At 48.7% G+C, this 20,332-nt stretch overlaps 4 protein-coding genes across 4 annotated transcripts; 1 reads left to right on the top strand and 3 right to left on the bottom strand.

Moving 5' to 3' along the window:
• The first annotated feature begins 590 nt into the window (after positions 1-590).
• On the top strand, positions 591-11,995 carry LOC131132825 (plakophilin-3-like). Its single transcript, XM_058078823.2, has 13 exons — positions 591-951; positions 5,501-5,571; positions 6,095-6,669; positions 6,745-6,868; positions 6,956-7,160; positions 7,313-7,472; positions 7,590-7,698; positions 7,804-7,974; positions 8,320-8,505; positions 8,570-8,723; positions 8,785-8,980; positions 9,135-9,222; positions 10,778-11,995. The coding sequence occupies exons 1-13, from the start codon at positions 594-596 to the stop codon at positions 10,817-10,819; spliced, it is 2,439 nt and encodes an 812-aa protein (XP_057934806.2). The 5' UTR covers positions 591-593; the 3' UTR covers positions 10,820-11,995.
• mtfmt (mitochondrial methionyl-tRNA formyltransferase) lies at positions 11,817-14,657 on the bottom strand. The gene is made up of 9 exons (XM_058078865.2): positions 14,344-14,657; positions 14,029-14,226; positions 13,838-13,960; positions 13,669-13,771; positions 13,525-13,600; positions 13,372-13,463; positions 13,224-13,302; positions 12,484-12,557; positions 11,817-12,406 (listed from the first exon to the last, which is right to left on the bottom strand). Exons 1-9 carry the CDS (start codon positions 14,538-14,540, stop codon positions 12,203-12,205), a joined length of 1,146 nt encoding a protein of 381 aa, XP_057934848.2. The 5' UTR covers positions 14,541-14,657; the 3' UTR covers positions 11,817-12,202.
• Positions 14,658-14,749: 92 nt separating this feature from the next.
• LOC131132849 (uncharacterized) lies at positions 14,750-17,245 on the bottom strand. The gene is made up of 6 exons (XM_078792692.1): positions 16,989-17,245; positions 16,001-16,042; positions 15,564-15,935; positions 15,385-15,498; positions 15,211-15,301; positions 14,750-15,143 (listed from the first exon to the last, which is right to left on the bottom strand). The coding sequence occupies exons 1-6, from the start codon at positions 17,149-17,151 to the stop codon at positions 14,858-14,860; spliced, it is 1,068 nt and encodes a 355-aa protein (XP_078648818.1). The 5' UTR covers positions 17,152-17,245; the 3' UTR covers positions 14,750-14,857.
• A 1,064-nt stretch (positions 17,246-18,309) lies between these two features.
• lg1h16orf87 (linkage group 1 C16orf87 homolog) lies at positions 18,310-19,915 on the bottom strand. The gene is made up of 4 exons (XM_058078883.2): positions 19,651-19,915; positions 18,814-18,916; positions 18,552-18,731; positions 18,310-18,486 (listed from the first exon to the last, which is right to left on the bottom strand). Exons 1-4 carry the CDS (start codon positions 19,714-19,716, stop codon positions 18,368-18,370), a joined length of 468 nt encoding a protein of 155 aa, XP_057934866.2. The 5' UTR covers positions 19,717-19,915; the 3' UTR covers positions 18,310-18,367.
• Between the last annotated feature and the right edge of the window lie 417 nt (positions 19,916-20,332).

Below are 20,332 nucleotides of genomic sequence, written 5' to 3'. Positions count from 1 at the left end.
ATCTTTGGACATGTACTTCGTAAAATAAAAGGAGACTTCGTAAAATAAAAGGAGAGCCATGGACGATGAGGTCCACATGTTTTAGTGCACGTGGAGCAGGAATGCCCCCCCCCCCCCCACAATAAACCATGTGTAGTTGAGTATATGTAGTACAGGACAGTGTGGTACTTGTACAGGGATCACTTCTGGATGGCGGCTCACATTCTATGGGTCTCGTAGTAACAGAGGTCATGACCCCGCTGTGTTGCTAGGAATGTCATGTACACACACACACATGCTGGTCCACACCCAAAATGAGTGAGTGAAAGTCTGCTTCCCATAAAGACAATCCCAACATTCCTTAGCAGTGGAGAAAGAATTTCATCATGTCTCCTCATCTGTCAAGTATCAATATTACTAATACTAACCCTATATTCACATCAAGTATCAATCTTATTAATACTAACCCTGTGGTAATTAATACCTATGGTATTGATCCATATAAAAATAATTGTGTAGTAGTGCATGCGTGTTGCAGTAGAGTGTAGTAGTATGATGTATAATTGTGTTGCAGTACAGTGTAGTAGTAGGTAGTTGGCAGCAGCCATCAGGTGATGGAGGAGTTCCATCCACGTCCCGCCTCTCATGACTATTTGAGTGCGGACAAAAAGCCTCCGTCCTCCAGTCCCGGTCCGCCGCCCACAGCCGCTTTTCCTCGCTCTCCGACCGGCTTCTCCTCGTCTCTGTCCGGCCCTCCCCGCTGCAGGATGAGCGCGGCGGCGGCAGACGGCTGCTTTCTGTCCGCCCTGCAGCCCAACTCCTCCCGCACAGCCTACGTGGTTCCCTCCGATGGTCGGTGTTCGGACGAGGGGGCCAAGGCCCGGAGGGTCCAGGAGCAGGTCCGACTGCGGCTGGCCGAGAAGAAGTCGTCGTCCCTGCCCAGGTTGGACGACTCTCTGCTCGGATCAACAGGTGAGCTGCTCCCGGCCACCGTCTCAAGATGGCGCCCACTCCACTAACTTGGTCTTGCATGTCTAAAAGTAAACTTATAATAAGTAATTTATTGTTTATCACACTTGCATGACGACTAAAATAAAAGCAGAAAAGAAATCATGAAAAATAAAAAATAATAATAAAAGAATAATTCAAGGAATTCACTGAAGCCTTGTTGGACTAAGCTAGGACATTAGCTCGGGTCCTGATAAATTCCTCAAATGTTTGCTGTTTTTATCTTTATCAACACTAATTTTATAAGCATCTTAAGTTTCAAAACGTATAGAAAATCAAATACAGAGCAATAAATGACCAAAAAACAATCAAATAAGTCACATAAAACTGCTCATTTAGCTTTGTGGAGCTATGCTAGGCTACATTAGCTCCATTCATTTTTACAATCTTGTTTCTGTGTTTAAAAACGTTAACTGTCATTTTACAGCCACACCGGGCTTCAAAAAGTGGAGAAAAAACACCAAGCAATATGAAAAGACATTGACAACGATAACTGACCAAATAAATAACGTGAAACTGCTAATTAATCCTTGTTTCAAGTAAGCTAGGCTACATTAGTTTGACAAATTGCTCAAGTCTCGTTTGTTTCAAATGTAACAACTAAAAAGTGTGAAAAAAGAAGCAAAGAAATACCGAAGAATGAATTCCCCAAGAAAAGACAAAGTTTATTGTGATATAGCCTGTTGCTAACATGTAGCATGCAGGCTGCCAGGGCTAATTAGTCACAGTCTGCCTCTTGTGGCTTCTCTGTGCTGTTTTTGGGGCGGCTACGTGGGCAACGTCCAAGGACGGAGATAAAATAAACAACGTCGGCTGTCTGGTGATAAGGATGGTTGTTAGCCTCGTCTGCATGATGAAGCAGTGCTAACACGGCCGTGTGAAAGCAGAGCGTGCATGTAGCGACTGCTTCTCATCGTGCACTTTGCCACGGCGCCGTCACAAACATTCCCTGAACACAACACCGGTCACTTGGCCGGGAAGAGGATGGTCTTTTTAGGGCTTTTATTCAGCATACACTGCAGCGCAAAGCTGGTCAGGCGAGTTCTAATACTTCATCTTTTATATTTCATACTGTACATCCATGGACATCCTTGCTGTCTGCTGTAAAAGATACAGAAAAAGTGCATTTTTAGCTAAATATTACTGCTGGACTTCTTTGGTATTACCGTGTCATTGACTTCTTTAGGCCACCTTTTGGAGCTGAAATAAGAGCATGCTCCAATCCAGTAAACATTCAAGGTTCTACTGCATGCAAATATGCAGTATCATATGGAATACTACATATCATACACCGTCAGGGCTGGTACCTCACCTTTTCACTTTCAGAACCCACTTAAACAAAAACCTACCCGAACCAAAATCTATCTAAACCAAAAACCTACCTAAATCAGAACCTAACTAAACCAAAACCTACCTAAATCAGAACCTAACTTAACCAAAACCTACCTAAACCAAGACCTACGTAAATCAGAACCTAACTTAACCAAAACCCACCTAAACCAAAACCTACCTAAATCAGAACCTAACTAAACCAAAACCTACCTAAACCAAAATCTATCCATACCAAAAACCTACCTAAATCAGAACCTAACTAAACCAAAACCTACCTAAATCAGAACCTAACTTAACCAAAACCTACCTAATTCAGAACCCAACTTAACCTAAACCTACCTAAACCAAAACTTACCTAAATCAGAACCTAACTAAACCAAAACCTACCTAAACCAAAACCTACCCAAACCAAAACCTACCTAATCCAAAACCTTCCAAACCAAAACTTTCCTAAACCAAAACCAATCTAAACCAAAAATTGTGGGAGGATTATAATAAATATGATGATGATAATAATGAGTACCATAATGAAGTATTAGGGTTGGGTGATATATATGATATACCGTATATACTGTATGTATATGTGTATATATATATGTATATATATATGTGTGTATATATGGGTATGGATTCTTCCAATGATAAGATGGCTGATCCCGGTATAAACGATTAACAAAGACAAGCTGAGGGGATGACTGCCTGCCGTGGATGAAATGCTGTGTGTGGAAGTGTTTACTCGGCAGACCTCCATCATGGCGCTAAATCATTAGAAACACTAACCAACCCCTCCACCCCTCACCAACACAGGGCGAAATGGCGGTAAAGGCCTAGCACAGAGTTGTGGTTTTTGGTTTTGGTTTGTGGAGCGTGGTTTGTGTTGCTGCTTGTGGTGTCACACGTGACGCTCCATAGGAGGGGGGTGTGAGCAGGAACATTCCCGCCACTGATTATCAGCGTCTATTTTGGAATGTTCAGCCCAACCTGTCACGCTGATGGTTGCCTCTGGGTTCCTGACAAATGTCTCACCTTCTGCCCAGTGTCCCTCAAAGGCGCAAGGACGCCATGACGGCGTGTCTAATCAATTTACCGCTCCCGTCTCTACAAAGGACACTCGCATGAGGACAACATCTGTCTCCTATCTAGCCTGGCCGGTTCACACTGTGGGAGGACGTGCTGAAGACAGACGTGTGACAGCAGCTGGAGAAAAACAATTAGAGGCTTGGGGCGAGCGAGGAGGTCATGAATCAAGGAGCCACAAGATGATAGTCGTAAACGTAGAACGTCAAGCTGAAGTATTCGCATTCCTCCTTTCATTTTGTCACTTGGAGATCCTGCACCTCCATGCAGCTCCAGCATCCCCAGCACCAAGATCACTTTAACATTTAGGATGGGGTGACCCCCGTCCAAGCTCTCAGCTGCTATCTGCTGGCCGGGGTTCCTCCCAGTGCAACGTTCTCCCATCACCACAGCCCACCAGCTGAACGGGAGGAAAGTGCTTTTTTTTTGCTGCCTCAGCGGCCTTCAGCTTATCAGCCCGTGATAGGAAGATCTTTCCCAGAGAAGAAGCAAGCAGACAGCAAGCACGTATGGCGGTCTCCAGCCATGTGTGGCTTAGTGCTGATATTGAGCGGGAGCATATCTTGGCTGACATGTGATCCAGTCAGGCTGCCCTTCTGGCATGCCGGCCAGTAGCCCCGCCCCATGACCCCCGCCCCCACCCCCCTTCCTTTCCGTCCTGCTGGACTGCACGATGACGATTGTTTTCCTCCGTTGTTAGCTGACCTTCCTCCCTGCACACCAGCAGTCACGATACTAATACGCATTACTCACAATAATACTACCCGATACTCAGTAATATCCCCTTGGTAGTTGGTATGGTCGTATGACAGGACTAACTTTGTCATACCAGGAGGAAGGAAGCAGCATAAAGTTGAAATATTAAAGAAAAAACATCTTGACCTCGAAGGTGGAGGGAAACCGCCCTCTTTGTTCACCGGGTTCAACTCCAAAGTACAGGTCCTGAGTGGGGGGGCAACAAGACACCCCCGCCCGTGGCCTCTCACTGCTGGCAACAGCAGACTGGACTAAAGGAAGAAATAAAAAGTCTTTAGAGGACCGGTTTTCGGAGTCCCTGCTGGGCGTCAGGGGAGTCCCACTACTCCATATGGGTCTCCACCTCTACCAGGTGGGGTTGCATGTAGCAAGAGCTAGCTTCTGCAGCCAAGGGTGGCAAGTTCCCGCCTCTTCATGCCATGAGCTCACCACTCATGGGAGCAGGGGCCCACGCTACCTCTTTGGGCTAAGCCCGGCCACTAGATGGGGGGCCCCGTTGACCCGGTTCATTGTTGTTCTTTTTCTGTAAATGTCCAGTACAACTTAATGTGGGGCTTGAGTACTTGTATGCTAACACTGAGTACTTGTATGCTAACACTGAGTACTTGTATGCTAGCACTGAGTACTTGTATGCTAACACTGAGTATTTGTATGCTAACACTGAGTACATGTATGCTAACACTGAGTGGTTGTATGCTAACACTGAGTACTTGTATGCTAACACTGAGTACTTGTATGCTAACACTGAGTACATGTATGCTAACACTGAGTACTTGTATGCTAACACTGAGTACTTGTATGCTAACACTGAGTACTTGTATGCTAACACTGAGTACATGTATGCTAACACTGAGTACTTGTATGCTAACACTGAGCACTAGTATGCTAACACTGAGTGGTTGTATGCTAACACTGAGTACTTGTATGCTAACACTGAGCACTAGTATGCTAACACTGAGTGGTTGCATGCTAACACTGAGTACTTGTATGCTAACACTGAGTACTTGTATGCTAACACTGAGTACTTGTATGCTAACACTGAGCACTAGTATGCTAACACTGAGTACATGTACTATGCTAACACTGAGGACTAGTATGCTAACACTGAGTACATGTATGCTAACACTGAGGACTAGTATGCTAACACTGAGTACTTGTATGGTAACACTGAGGACTAGTATGCTAACACTGAGGACTAGTATGCTAACACTGAGGACTAGTATGCTAACACTGAGTACTTGTATGCTAACACTGAGGACTAGTATGCTAACACTGTAGTATGCTAACAGCACGTGCGTACGAATGAGTAAACGCTAGTGAAGACTGTTTCTTTCTTCTCTTGCAACAGAATACACCCTGCCCGCTGCAAGAGGCTTCAGCTCCAGATCCATGATACACACGCCGAGCCGCGTCATGGCTGTGAGTACTCCTGCTGGGCCATTATGTCATAGTACTTCCCAAAATACTTGCAGGAGCAGCTCATATGCTGCACACACCCTGCACTGCTGAAGTGCTCTTTTGGCATGAGGGTGGCTTTTTATTGTGCAGAAATGTTACATACGTGTACACTGCGTGTGCAAAGACTCCAGCGTGGGGCCGCGTGCATAGACTCCGGCGTGGGGCGGGTTAGGCAATGAGCATGGAAGTCTGATTGAAGGGGAACAATGAAAACAGGGAGGTGGGGGGGAATGCAAACAGGATGTCGGTGTGTTGCTTTCGAGACGGTGAGTGCAACAATGAACAGGCCGCAGTGAGTTTCCTGTTGTTTCCTGCAGTAAAACTCTGCCCAGAACCTTCTGACACTCAGGGTGAAAGAAAAGTCGACTGGGATAGGCTCCAGCTCGCTAATGAGGAGAAAAAGCTTGCTTTTTCCCGTCAGAAGATAAGATTTATCTCTTCCTGCCTCGTTGTTTACATAGTAAACCCGCCCCTTCTCCTCCAGGTCGCCACCATGCCGTCCTCTGGCTTCTCCTCCGGCTTCTCCTCTCGCTCTGCCGTGGAGACCTCCTCCAAGGTGCGAGCCAGCGTGGCCCAAAGCTTCCAGGCCGTGCAGACCCACAGCAGGAGCAGACGCTCCAAGTCGCTGTGCCAGGCAGACCAGGGGGGGCCTCCTCTACCGGTTCCCTCGGAGAACATCCCACCCCCTTCCGGCACCTTGAGGCGCACCCTGAGCGGGACTCTGGCCCAGGGGCGGGGCTACTGGCAGGAAGAGGAGCTGCTGCCTCACTTCACCTACAAAGGCCCCTCCCACCGGACCATCACCCGCATTGCCAACCGCCAGCAGCACTACCAGCACCACAACTCCGCCTACAGCCAGGACGGATGGGCGGGGCCGCCACGAGGCGACGGCTGGGCGGGGCCGCAGTGGCATGTGCCGAGGACTGGCCTCGGTTTGGGGGTGGGTCAGTACCAAACCTCCATGCAGCGAGCGCCATCTCTACGCAGCGTCAGGAGCGTGGGAAAAGGGATGGACGTCCTGGATGGAGCGTCCATACACAGCAACGAGCAGCTGGGGGGGTGAGGGCTGCTTAGTGACACCCCGGTTCTCCGTGTTGGCTTCCTGTGGCAAACGTGTTCTCCATGCATGTGCAGGATGCAAGCACTGGACATGCACACGGCCATCAGATATTTGTCCCAGCCGGACGTCGCCCTGCAGATCCTCGGAGCCGCATACATTCAACACCAGTGTTACCATAGCAACCATGCCAAAAACCAGGTGCTTCATCATAACCTCCTCATGTTTCATCATGTGAGGTCATGACCTGAGTCCCCTTGCCCCCCCCCCGCAACCCTCATCCCCCAGGTCCGAGTTCTGCAAGGTATCCCTGCTCTGATCCAACTTTTCTCCAGTGACAACCTGGAAGTGCAGCGCTTTGCCACCGGCGCCACCAGGAACATCATCTACGAGAACACCGACAACAAGGCGGCACTCATCGACGGGGGAGGCGTGGCACGCCTCGTGAGCATCATGGCTGAACCTGATGAGGAGCTTCGAAAGAACGTCACAGGTAGACAGCGTAGTAACACAATGTAACCTGTAGTAATACAATGTAACACAGTGTAACCATAGTAATACAATGTAGCACAGTGTAACCCATAGTAATACAAACTAACCCACAGTAGTACAACGTAACACAGTGTAACAATGTGTGTGGTGCAGGGGTGTTATGGAATCTGTCATCCAGAGACAACCTGAAGGAGAAACTATGTAGAGAAGCTTTGTCAGACCTCAGCAACAAAGTCCTGATTCCTCTTTGTGGAAGCATTCCACTCAGCCCGTCTGAGAAGGACGTCTTCAGCAACACCACAGGATGCTTCAGGTACACCTGTCCTGTCCATTCACATACACGTATCTTAAACATCCGTCTGTCAAAGCATTGATAGCATACAGCAGGTGGAGGTGTCCATGTTGTATGCTCGTGTTGTGTGTTCTACAGAAACCTGAGTTCAGTGAATCAGAGGACCAGGGAGAAGATGAGAGACACTCCAGGTCTTGTGGACTCCCTGGTCTCCTACATCCAACAGGAAGTGAGTGCGGAGGACAAGGTCAGTTCCTGCAGAACACGTGCCGAGCCCTGATGGCTTCTCGTCTCGTAGAAAGGTTTGCTAGTTTTTCCTTTGTCACTTTCTTTGTCTTCGATTCTTCTTCAGGGTCTGGAGAACTCACTCTGCATTTTGAGGAACCTGTCCTACCAGCTCTACTCGGAGCTCCCTACCTCAGTCCGAATCCGCCTGGAGGGTCCGACCAGAGGCTCCGCCCCCAGAGACAGGGACAGCGAGGCCATTGGCTGCTTCACCATGTACAACAAGAAGAGCACGGAGGTTCGTTTTGAGATCTCCTCCTTTGACTTGTTGAGATGAAGCTTCATGCTTCAAGATCTTCAGGCTCGGTCACCAGGCAGAGCTAAGTAATTTACTCTGCTCCACCTGGTGGCCAGCAGACAGAAACCTGAGAACCGGGCTCAGGTCCAACGGGAGGATCAGGTGTCATCAACTGAGCCCAGCAGGTCAGATGACTCAGAAGAAAAGCAGGCATGTGTTACATGCACGTGAGACCTGCTGTCATGTTGCGGTGTTCCAGCACCATGACTCCACAACCATCTCTCAGACCCATCTGCACGGCACACACCTCCAGGAAGTCACCGTCTTCATGCTGTCTTTCTCCAGCATCAGCGTAACCAGAGTCTGGCCATCCTGTCTGAGGTGTCCCGGGAGCCGAGGGGTGCGGAGTGGCTGTGGCACCCCAAAGTGGTGGCCTTGTACAAGCAGGTTCTGCAGAACCGCGAGAGCAGCTCCATCAGTAGAGAAGCGGCCATCGGAGCCCTGCAAAACATCACAGCCGGAGATGGCAGGGTACGTCACAGGAAAGCTTCCGGCTCGTGACGGCGTTGACGTGCCTTGTCCTCCCGTGCCGCAGTGGGCGTCGGTGCTGAGCTTGGTGGTGCTGGAGCAGGAGAGGATGGTGCCCACGCTCCTCGACCTGCTGGACACCAACAACGAGGGGGAGCTACGACCTCTAACCGCCCTCTTGAGGAACCTGGCCAGGCACGCCCCCAACAAGGACCTGCTAGGTGGGAGGACACTCCAGAAGTGAAGCGTGAACATTGTTTGATGTCATGTTGGTCCGTGCAGCCAAGAACATGGTCAACGTCCTCGTGTCCAAGCTGCCCAACGATGGCCTCCAGAAGACACCATCCAGCGAGGTGGTGGTCAACATCTGCGGCGCCCTCAACCACCTGGTCACCTTTAGCTCCCTGGCAGCCCGGGACATCTCGTACTTCAACGGCCTGCCCAAGCTGGTGGGCATCAAGGCGTCCCATGATGGCAGGTAGGCAGATGTTTGAGCACTGTAAGCCTCAAGTCATGTGATCGCCTGTAACAACTGTTTATCGCTGGGCTTCCCCCTCATGGGGCTCTGGTATTTCCTCCTCCCTCGTCCTCGTTATCCTCACCCTTTCTCACACTTTGTCACTGCTTTTTAGCTCCGGAGGTCTAAAGGCTGCCAGAGCTGCGTCCACCGTCCTCTGCAACATGTTCCAGTACAGCAAGCTGCACAAGGACTACAAATTGGTGAGAACTTGCTGACACTGCCACGTCACATCCAGTCATGAAGCGGTCACCAGTCAACCATGTCATAGCAACAAATACCCACGACGCTCACCGCTAATTAGCCCGCCATTTTGCCCAAGGGAGCGCATTCTCTACAAATGCGCAACCGTCACTGCCACGAGTCCAGAGAAAGGCCTCGCTCGTTGTTACCATCATAAGCTGCTCCACTGTCAGTCCCCATTGGTGTAATGGTACAGCTGCTGCTTTTGAAGAAGGTCTCAGGTTTGATCCCAACTGTGACAACTTTGTTTCTTGTTTTGTTTGAGGCTCATAATATTACACATTTAAAGAAATAATGTCTTTATTATTTCATATTTTATGCCACCTTATTCTTGTAAAATTGAAACTTCTTATAGAGGTTGTTTCTAATAGTAGTGTAAAGTTGACTATAGGGTTGTTATAGAGCATAAAAGAGTGCATTGAGAAGGTGGTAAACAATCCTGTATGAGGTGTTTGCTGATGCTGCTGAAGCGGAGACGGTGACGGCGGTGGAGGTTCTTTCTCAGAGCAGTCATGGTGATTTAGGAGAAATCCCTCAGAATGCACCTTTGTCTAAGAACAAGAGCTGTGCGTCCATCGGGTTGCCGGGGCAACGCCCCCTCCCAGCCAGCCAACAGCGGCAGAAACAGTTGTGCCGATTGTGTGTTTGTTGCGGGACAGTAGCTCCACTGTGCTGACGGGCTTTTACTGTGCTGACTGATGTTCCGCGCGTCTCCTCTTAACGCGCTCCACCCGCTCAAGAATGTGGAGGCGGACAGAAACAGAAAAATCACAGACCACCAGCACGCAGTAGCGGAGGAAAGAGGAAGAGGGTGATGATAACCATAGAAGAGGAAGTGACACTTCTTGGGTCTGCAGTGAGAAGACGGCGTGGGCGTTGGCTCAGCCATATGTCGGTCCGCACAGGTGCCTTTCTTATCTGGCTCACTCTCATTGGTCCCCCCACTGGTTCAGGACGGTGCCGGTCCGCTTTATCTGAGAACCTCACCAGGCAAATAGTTTTGCTTTTTAGTGGGAATCAACTGCTGCTTTCCTCAAGATGGTACCATTTCCTGTCCTCCACTTAAAGGTACAGTACGTGTCCGTGTCTTACACAACTTCACATCCTCAGCCTCCTCCCCACTGGCAGCAGGAATGTGGACAATCCCTAGCAGATATTCTGGCTTTGTGTCTTTGGCCTCCTGGGAGGAATTAAAGGAGCCCCCCCATATATCCTCTCCCGCCCTAACTGAACTTGACACAAAGACACTGTGTGTGTGTGTGCATAGATAGTGTACCACTGTTGTATATCCAACCAATAGTGGTGGCGATTTTATATGTTATGCTTTTTATGCTCGCTGTTTTCAATTTCCAAATAGTTCAGCTTTCTTCAATAATCTCTGAAAGAAACCTGTACATTTGTATTTTTCCCCATTATATTTTACCAACCTAATTTTCTAAAAACTAAAAACAACATAAATTACTTAGGTTGTTTAAAAGCGTAACTAATAACTAATTTCTTCTGTTTGTTTTCCAGAAAGGATTTGCTCGCCGAGACTTTGCGGACGCCACCATCTAAGCTGCTGTGTCGGCCTCCCTTCTGTGCCAGAGGCTGCTGCGTGTTTGGCAGAGATGACGACAACGACCCAAATGCGATGCAAATACAGGAAGATGCTGACTGAAGTGGATCCAAGCCAATACAACCATTTTGCTGTTTTTTAAACTAGCAGTGTTAATTAGATAGATAGACAGACAAAGCGAGAGAGAGAGAGAGGTAGGTAGGTGAGAAGGAAGGAAGGAATGAAGGAAGGACGGAAGGAAGGAAGAAATGAAGGAAGGAAGGAAGGCTGTATTTCAATTGCTTAGCAATTGCCGTTGTCAGGACCTAAGTAGCCAGTGCACATAGTATGCTTAGTGAAGTGGAAGTGAACTGAAATACAGCCTCTCACAACCCGGGGAAAGTATTTGAACTAACTCTTTCTCACTCACAGCCATCATTGGTGTGGTGTGCATGCCGGGCCACTAGGGCGGCGCTGTTACATAGCATCGGCTGGACTTTATGAAGTTCGACATGATGAAGTATACTTTTTGGCAACACTAGAAAACATCACCATCGCTCAGGCAAGTGTACTAACTACCTAACTAACCTTGGAACATGTTTGATTAGTTTTAAAGCTCTTAGAGGCGGTCGCCATCTCAGCAAGTTAATTACACGAGGTCAATTAAATGTGTCGATCGTCATTAGCATTCCAAACGACTGGTAAGTCCGAAAATATTCATTGTTCGAACCGTTCATGTGAAACTCCATTGTTGTGTAACGTCATGTTGGTTTGAATCAGCAGCTTTAGTGAACTTTTTCCTCATCTGGGGTTAACCATTTCCCGCTTTTATGGCATACAAAGCGGAAGTACTGTCCGAATGTAATGGAGCAGTTCGTGTTAGCAAACTAAATGAATGACGTCACTCAAACATGAACTCAACTGGTCTGACGCCATTTTGGCTCACTTGACACTTAACATACCTGCTTGTGTAGTAGTAGTGTTTGTTTTTTTATGTAAACTAAAGCTTCATTAAAGTGTACATGCTACTTATTTGACTGTGTACATGAATAAAAAAGCAAACTACCAAGCAAGTGTTGTTAATGAGAAAAAGATGTCTGCCACAGACACAAGGTGATAAGTTCTTAGGACTTGCCAAACATCTGGACATGTGACGTCATTCAATTGTTACAAAAATGATGATGTGGCTCCCTCTGCTGGCAAGAAATAACACCCTAAATAATTATAACAAGTTGCAGTTGACTTGTTGTCATGACGACCACAAGACCGTGTTGAAATATCGTTTTATATGAAAAAAAAAACGTTTCCATGATAGTTGTGTCCATGCGGTGAGTACATGAATTTGTTACGACTCTTGAAGGAAGTCAACGACTGCCGTTCCCCGATGCCACACCCACTCCTCATCAGTAGACACAGTTTGTTTTTTTATCCTTCAGCAGAGTGGTAGGTGCCTCAGCCCCTCCCCTCCGGCTGAGGAACACGCCCCCGGGCGTCTGATGGGGCGGAGTCTTGTGAGGCAGCAGCGTCTGGTGCAGGTAGCCGTTGTAGAAGTCAGCCGCCGTCAGACGCTTCTTCAGGAGGACCGCCTTGAAGCCCACCCAGCCGTCCTGGAACACACACACACACTCTGGAAATAAGGGGCATGAGACTTTAGCAGTCCCAGTGTGTGGGAAAAAAATCTGACCTTGCAGCGAACAGCGAGGATGTTGGAATCTTTGTGGAAGCTGACTGAGCCAGGCATCGACGTCCTGCTAGGATCTACAAAGTAATGTGGACTGGAATCACACGGAGTCCAGCACAAACAGGTTTTCAAAGGGTAGTGGTCTGGAAGTGCTTATTTTGAAAGGGTAGTGGTCTAGAAGTTTGTATTTTGAAAGAGTAGTGGTCTAGAAGTTTGTATTTTGAAAGGGTAGTGTTCCAGAAGTTCTTATTTTGAAAGGGTAGTGGTCCAGAAGTCCTTATTTTGAAAGGGTAGTGGTCCAGAAATCCTTATTTTGAAAGGGTAGTGGTCCAGAAGTCCTTAATTTGAAAGGATAGTGGTCCAGAAGTCCTTATTTTGAAAGGGTAGTGGTCCAGAAGTCCTTATTTTGAAAGGGTAGTGGTCCAGAAGTCCTTATTTTGAAAGGGCAGTGGTCCAGAAGTCCTTATTTTGAAAGGGTAGTGGTCTAGAACTGCTTATTTTGAAAGGGTAGTGGTCCAGAAGTCCTTATTTTGAAAGGGCAATGGTCCTGAAGTGCTTATTTTGAAAGGGTAGTGGTCTAGAAGTGCGTATTTTTAAACGGTAGTGGTCCAAAAGTCCTTATTTTGAAAGGGTAGTGGTCCAGAAGTCCTTATTTTGAAAGGGCAATGGTCCAGAAGTGCTTATTTTGAAAGGGTAGTGGTCTAGAAGTGTGAAGCACCCCGAGTGACAGGAAGAAGACCGACCTGCTAAGGAGATGTGACACTGTCCCACAAAGTCCAGCAGCTTGACGGTGCGTCCCATCCAAGTGGTCCTCAGAGGAATCTGTAGGCAGAGAAAGAAGTGGTGTGACGCCACCTTGCCCGGGATCACATGCCTGGCGACGCTCGTTACCTTGGATCCGATGGCTCGATACAAGCGGTCGATTTGCTGGCACGTCTGCTCCTCCCACACCACCCAGCTCATGGATGAGCTGATTTTTGGGGCTGCGGGAGGACAAGGAGATGTCAGTAGAAGGGAAACAGGAAGTAAGTTAGTCCCACGTACCGAAGGTGCCGCCCGTCGGGCTCTGCTCTTGCTTGTTGGCCATGGTCTGCGGGAGCGTCTTCAGCGTGTCCATGAGCTTGGTTAAAAACACTAAACCGTCAGTGCAGGTTTTGGCGAGAAGAAACTTTCCACGCCGCCTCTCACCAGCCGAGCCCCTTTGACGGCGAGGACATCTCCCAGCTCTTCGGCCGTGCACTTCCCCGGGACCTGATGGACTTCCTGCTTCAGGATCGGACCCACATCAAACCTGAGCCAAATGTCGAAGGTGACGATGCTTGCAGACGCCATAACAGGAGGACTACTTCCTGTTTACCTATGTGGGTGGATCTGCATGATGGTGACGCCCGTCACAACATCTCCGTGCAGGATGGTGTGGAAGACAGGCGCCGGTCCGCGCCACCTCGGCAGGAGGCTGGGATGAACGTTCAAAATTCCACTGCCACAAAAAGTCTACGTTAGCATGATCACGCCAACTTCGGGAAGCCGCCGAGTAACAAAACTCACTGCGGGAAGGCGCTGATGAGTCTCTCCTGGAGCAAACATCCAAACGATACCACCACGCCCACGTCAAAGCGTCCTGTCACGTCGCCCAGCGGCCACCTGTGGACCGGAAGCCGCTCCTGCTGGGCAAACCTCCACACCGGAAGGTCGCCGCTCAACGTGACCACCTCCAGGGACGCCACCACGCCCCCAACGGCGCTCCTACGGACAAACATAGGCGCCAAGATGAAGCCACTTTGGAGAAGTAGGAGTGTAACACAACACGACAACCTAACCGACGTATGTCCGTCACGTGACCCCATCAAATAAGACTGGCACCTGTCAGCTGCGAGGACTTTGAGAGACTCCACGGCGAACTGATCTGAGCCGAAAAACAGCAGCCTCCACGGGGGCCTGGATGAGGAGAGGTGCCGCCGCGAACACCTCGTCGCCTCGGCCGCTGCCTGGACGCCGCAGCGCCGCAGGAGGCGGAGGACAGGCAGCGCTGCTCCCAGCGCTCCGCCGCCCGTCCTCATCGTCACATCGGGCTCAAGCGCCGACTCGAACGGGACTTCCTTCGTTTCAAAAAACAAAGTTACGGTAGACGGCGCGAGAGTGATAAGGGTGACCTGGAGGCCGCCATCTTTACTAAGGCACTTCCGGCTTTTTCCTCCTTCTGTTTGGGACCAGCCTTGATCATTAGGCGTTACTGCCCCCTCTGGATGTGGTCAGGTACTACATCCTCTTCATGCATCAATCTTTTATTTGCAGCCAGAATCGTACAGTTTATACAAAACAAACAAACACATCTATATGATCTATATTTATCATGTCATGTCAGGTTAATGTCAGTCTAGTTTTCATCATTGGTCTCCTTCATCTCTTCCTCCTCCTCCTCCTCCTCTGGTTTCGCCAGCGTGTCCTCCACCGAAGCGTCGGCGTACAAACAGGAAGTGTTCCCGTCTTTCCACGTGACCACGATACTTCCGGCTTTGAGCTCGCTGGCGTCTCCGTTGCACGGCGCGGCGTTTGACCTCTGTGGCGACGGCGTGCCGGCGATGTCGGTGACCACCCACATCTCTTGGCTCCTGTGGGCCAGAGCGGCGGCGGCCTTGTACTTGGCGATCTTCCTCCTGTTCCTGCAACAACAACAACAGCGGTGTGAGTGGCTTCTATTTCATTTCTATCTTCACCATCGCTAGACACCTGCTCGCCATGGCGCCCATCCCCAGCAGGAGGAAGCCCACTAGGAGGCACACGAAGGCCAAACCCAGCAGCACAAACGTCCACACTGTGGCTGAAACCGAACACCATTTGAAAACGGTTTAGAACAGGTGTGACACCGTTTCCATCAGCAGCAGGATGTCCATGAGTTCTCACGGTCTTCGGTGCGATAGAACCAGCGAAGATATCGTCTCTCTTCCTCTGTCAAGGTCCCCTGCTTGTCCTTTGCGTCGCTGAGCTCATCTGGGTCATGTGATGACCGCCGAGTTCCTGAAGGACGGAAGAATTGCTTCATGCGTCAGCTAGCATTATTTCTAAGACCCGCTGGGACTTACTGAGTCTCTCCCGGCAGATGTCTCTCGCATGCAGCGACGTCCACGGGGAGCCTTGGCGTCCGGGGCGGAGGACGGGGCGCCCCCTGTCTTCAGAAAGCAGCATTGACGTGCCGCGGCTGATCAGCGTGTCCCCGTTACAGTCCCACAGCAGATCCTCGTCCTCCGAGACGGGACACGGTCGGGTGAGGCTCGGTTGCCGCGGTGACAAACATCTGGATGTGGCGACGCACATCAGCAGGCCCGGATGCTTCCACGCCCACCGCTGGGCCTCCGAGTCCGGGCGACACCTCCTCAGCTCAGCACCGCCCGCTGGCCAGGAGTCCTCCAGACACAAGCTGCCGTGGACGTTGTGGACCCTGAACGCACCGGCTCCTGGTGACATCATCGAGGAGAACAGGTAAGATGCCGCACACACGGACCATTGGCCGTCATGTTACCTGTGAGGAGCAGGAGCAGCACCCCGATGGAACCGATCATGTCTGCAATTAGAGTCACACAGCTTGATTGGCATGTGGATTAGCTCGTCTGTTTGTTCATAATATTATCACTTATTATTATCACTTTATTATTTCAACTCTATGCTCCAAAAATGACATTATTTCTGTTATTCTCATATAATTGAAACTTTTCTTCTCCTGACTCTTTTCTCTTAATGTTTGTCTTTATTGTCGTAATATTCCAGTGTTTTTTTCCATCTTGCTATCTTGACTTTCTTCCTGTAATTTATTTCCATAATATTTTCACTTTATTCTCCTAACATTACAACATTTTCCTGCAACCTAATATTCTCCAAAAGTATAAATATTAGTTATTTTTTTACATAACGTTGAAAAAAGATTTGAACTTGATACTCCTACTTTTCCTAATAATGTCACAATGTTATTCTTCTAAAAGTGTGATTTTTTTATCAGAATATTTTGACTTCATTTTGCTCAAATTACTGTAAATGTTTTTGCTGTTAAATTCTATTTTTATAATGTGCCAATGAGAATCTAGCAGCGGGGCCGCAAATGGCCCCCGGGCCGCACTTTGGACACCCCTGCTCTAGCCTGAAAAGAAACGCATCATAGTCGGTGCAAAATGCAAAAGTCAAACTGGTCACGTTTAATAAACGTGTGGCATATTTCATCTTTCATCTAATAAGTCCATCAGTCACTTTTATTACAAATGTTGACCTGAAATCTGAGGTCAACGTCAAGCTGGGAGGAGGGGGAGGAGTAAGTAGTATTTCTACTATAATCCATATCCACTTTTTACCTGCATAGCAGCCTACATGCTAGTAAGGATACCTGCTGCCTATAAATATCTAAGTAGTATTTGTACTGTAGTAGAAATACAAGGTATTGTACTTGTACAATGGCTATGGATTATACTCCATACAGGATAATAGAGAGGAAGAAGAGTCGTAGATGAAAGGAGACTCACTGTGATGTGGCGTCGCTGGTCGGCGGCGAAGGCGAGTGCGCTCTTTCGCGTCTGCACACTTTCCAAAGGTCAGGGGGCGGAGCCTGCTGATGAGGTCATCCCCCAAGGGTCCCGGCCACCTCACAGGTGGTCTGTGGATGAGGTGCAGGTGCAGGGTGGTCATGACCAGCGGATACACTACTATGTGAGGAAGTGGTAGCCGATGCCGATGTTCGTCAAACTGGAAAGACGACTTTAAAGACGTCCTGGCCGGTGGTCACATGATGGCACCCAGTCGCAAAGTTCATGGGATGTTTTGGTTACTGTTTAGACAGGCGGGTGCTAACCTTGTCTTTGCACGTTGGGACATGCTGTGACTCATCGGTCAAACGCCTTCTCCTCCTTCCTGCTTTTTATTTTTACAGCCCGGGTCAACGACCCCTTTGGATGACCTTGAGACGATGCCGGTTCTGCTGCACGTCCATGAAACGTCCAAAGTTTACGCTATTTACTGCAGGCGTGTCCCAAAAACATGAAAGCATGCAACTTTTGGAAAGCAACACGAGTACAGCTTGTGTTGTTGGGTAAATGTAATACTTGGTCATATACCGTTGGCCCCTCCCTGACCGCATGTGGGTCACACCTCAGTGTTGGGAGTCGTAGTCCATGACAACTCAACTCAACTTCAAAGATTCCATGCTTGGAATCTGCCTATAGTGTCCCATTTCTGAAAGAACCACCATCTATTCTTCACAGAGACTGTATACTGTATATTGAAGTATATTATACTGAATGAAGTACAGTATACTTTTGATGTGGGAGTACATTGGAGCACAGTTCGCATGTGCTCCTACGGTCGTTAGCTTCCCGTCCCCATAACTCCGGTCCAGCGCTAGCTTTATATAGCACCGTGTGGTAACTGAGGGCGTACTCGCACCCCACCAAAGGCACCCCGCCTGGACCCCCCCTCACACCCTCATGTTGCACACGTTTGGCTGGTGTAAAGGTGCGGCTCGGCGCTCATGTGCGGCCCACAAAAGGAGCGAGTACGCATGTGCATGACGTCAACATGATCGCTGCTCACAATGACCACAGACACAATTCATAAGAAGTCTGTGAATGCAAAGACCTGAAAACATCATTTCATTCATGCCATCGCTCTCTGTGCAAGTCATCAATGCACAGTGGAAACAATTGGGGGGACTGCAGTAAGGTTGCGTGAGCGTGATGCTTCCACGTTGGGTCAACTTCCTGTGCTGAAAGAAAAGATGGTCGTCTCGCTGACGTGAAAGTGAATCACTGCTGCTTTATTTCAAAAGCACAGCAATGCGTCCCGTCCTAAATTCAGTGTCCTTGTCCCCCCCCACCCCCCAACATGTCTTTGCTGCCGGTCCGTGCAGCTACAAGATGAGCGTTTGACCCAGGATCTTGCGGTTGATCTCCGCCAAGGCGACGGAGAAGACGAAGGCCTTTTCGTCCGAGAGGCCTGCGTAGACGTCCACTTCCTTCTCCTGTTTGTCTGCCGGCACCAGAACACAAGCGTTGGTCTTCCGTCATAAACAACGCGGTCCCGCAACGGCCTACCTTTGTCCTCCTCCTGCTTCTTCACGCCCACCGTCTTGGGTCGGCCCCGCCCCCGCCGGATGGGGTCCGACTGGCTGTTGGCTCGCGATCTCCTCCTGTTCTCCACGTCATTGGTCAAAGGCGAGTCCGTACGATCCTTGCGGATGCGCTCCGTCCTTCGCCGCTTGGAGTCCAGCTTGTCTGACACAGGTGAAAAAAAACAGTGTGCGTGAAAGGGGGCGGGGCTGAAGGCGTTATTATTTTGGTACCACTCTATGCTCACCCGCTGCTGCGTTTGGCGAAGAGCAGTCGTTTGACTTGGCGTTGAGGAGCTTCCTGCTAATAAACACGTAACCGCACGGACACGACTTGCACGCCACGGGAATCTGCACAGAACAAGATGAGAGTCTGTGACTGTCACGCATCACTTCCTGTCTTTTCGCTGTGGAAATAAACTGCTATGACATGCAGGTACAGCAGAAAACAACCGAAGTTCTTTTTTTCTCAAAGATGATGATATATTCAACGTAAACAAATCTCAAAAAACCTGAACTATTATATTTTTATTTCATGTACAGCCTTGCCATGTTCTTTGGTTTCTGGTATTTGTATTGAATTATTGTGTATTTGCTTGGTATGAATAAAGGTGTACATAAAACTATCTTGTCACTCCACAGCGACGCAAGCGGACGAAAGAGGAACTGCATGTCACTGAGCTGTCAATCACTACCCAGGTAAGGCCCGCCCCCTCCATGCCATCGATATAATTCTTTTTGTTAGTGCGGATTATATTGCATTATTATTGTTTACATCTGCACAATACACTAATAACTAACACACGTGCCTCCGGTTTAGTAGGAAGGGCTTTAAAATGTGGAAACGAGGCCTCGTTGTGTGATTTATCAAGACCAAATCCAAACAGTGACATTTTAGCAAGCAGGAATATTTCGTGGGTGTATTTGCAGTCCAAGTGGAATGACGGCGGTGCAAACAGGACGTCTGCTGAAGCTCAGACGGATATCCGCCAAACTAGCAAGCTAACAACTGGCCTCACGTATCATTTAAACCTCCTCCTTTCCATCACCCACGCACACTTTCACGGCCCACTCGTCTTCCTCACCTGTTGGTCGCATTCAGGACACGATTTAGTAGCCATTTTGACTTTCTTTGTTTTATTTGTCGACATAGTCTGACTCCTCCGGCGCAGGGCGAACAACAACCGCGGCCGCTCAGCTCCTCACTTGGACGCAAACATGAAAAAATGTTAAATAAAAGAAAGCATTGATGAATTAGACGTGAATTAATCACACGCACGACAACACGGCAGCTCAAAATAAAAAGTACAGAACAGGACCCCAACTACGCGCATGCGCACGTCGGCCCGCTGCCGTTGCGTGGCATTCAAGGACAATGGAGAAAATACGATTTTGAAGCAAATGGTATTTTTAGGCGCAAAAAGTCCCTTTAGGGTGAGAGAGGGTGGGACATTTAAGGTAGACATTTTTTCCCTTTATTTCCTCCCCAAACAACACAATGTATCATTTTCTATTCCTAGGTGACTGAGTGCATTATTGATTATTCATCATATTAGTACAAACCACCAGTGTCCAAAATGCAGGCCGCGGCACATTCTCAAAGCATCATATTATTACAGGAATAAAGTCATGATATGACAGGAATATACTATTACGGGAAAAAAAGTCATAATATTACAAGAATTAAGTGATAATAATTTGGGAATAAAGTCAACACATGACACATACTATTATGTTGCACTTTGGACACCCCCAACAGAAATCTTT

This window comes from Doryrhamphus excisus, linkage group LG1, assembly GCF_037039965.1.
Source record: "Doryrhamphus excisus strain RoL-2023G ecotype Guam linkage group LG1, RoL_Dexc_Guam_v1.1, whole genome shotgun sequence".
Classification (NCBI taxonomy): domain Eukaryota; kingdom Metazoa; phylum Chordata; class Actinopteri; order Syngnathiformes; family Syngnathidae; genus Doryrhamphus; species Doryrhamphus excisus.
The sequence above is the reverse complement of the archived record's forward strand: the minus strand, read 5'-3'. Positions and strand labels throughout refer to the sequence as shown.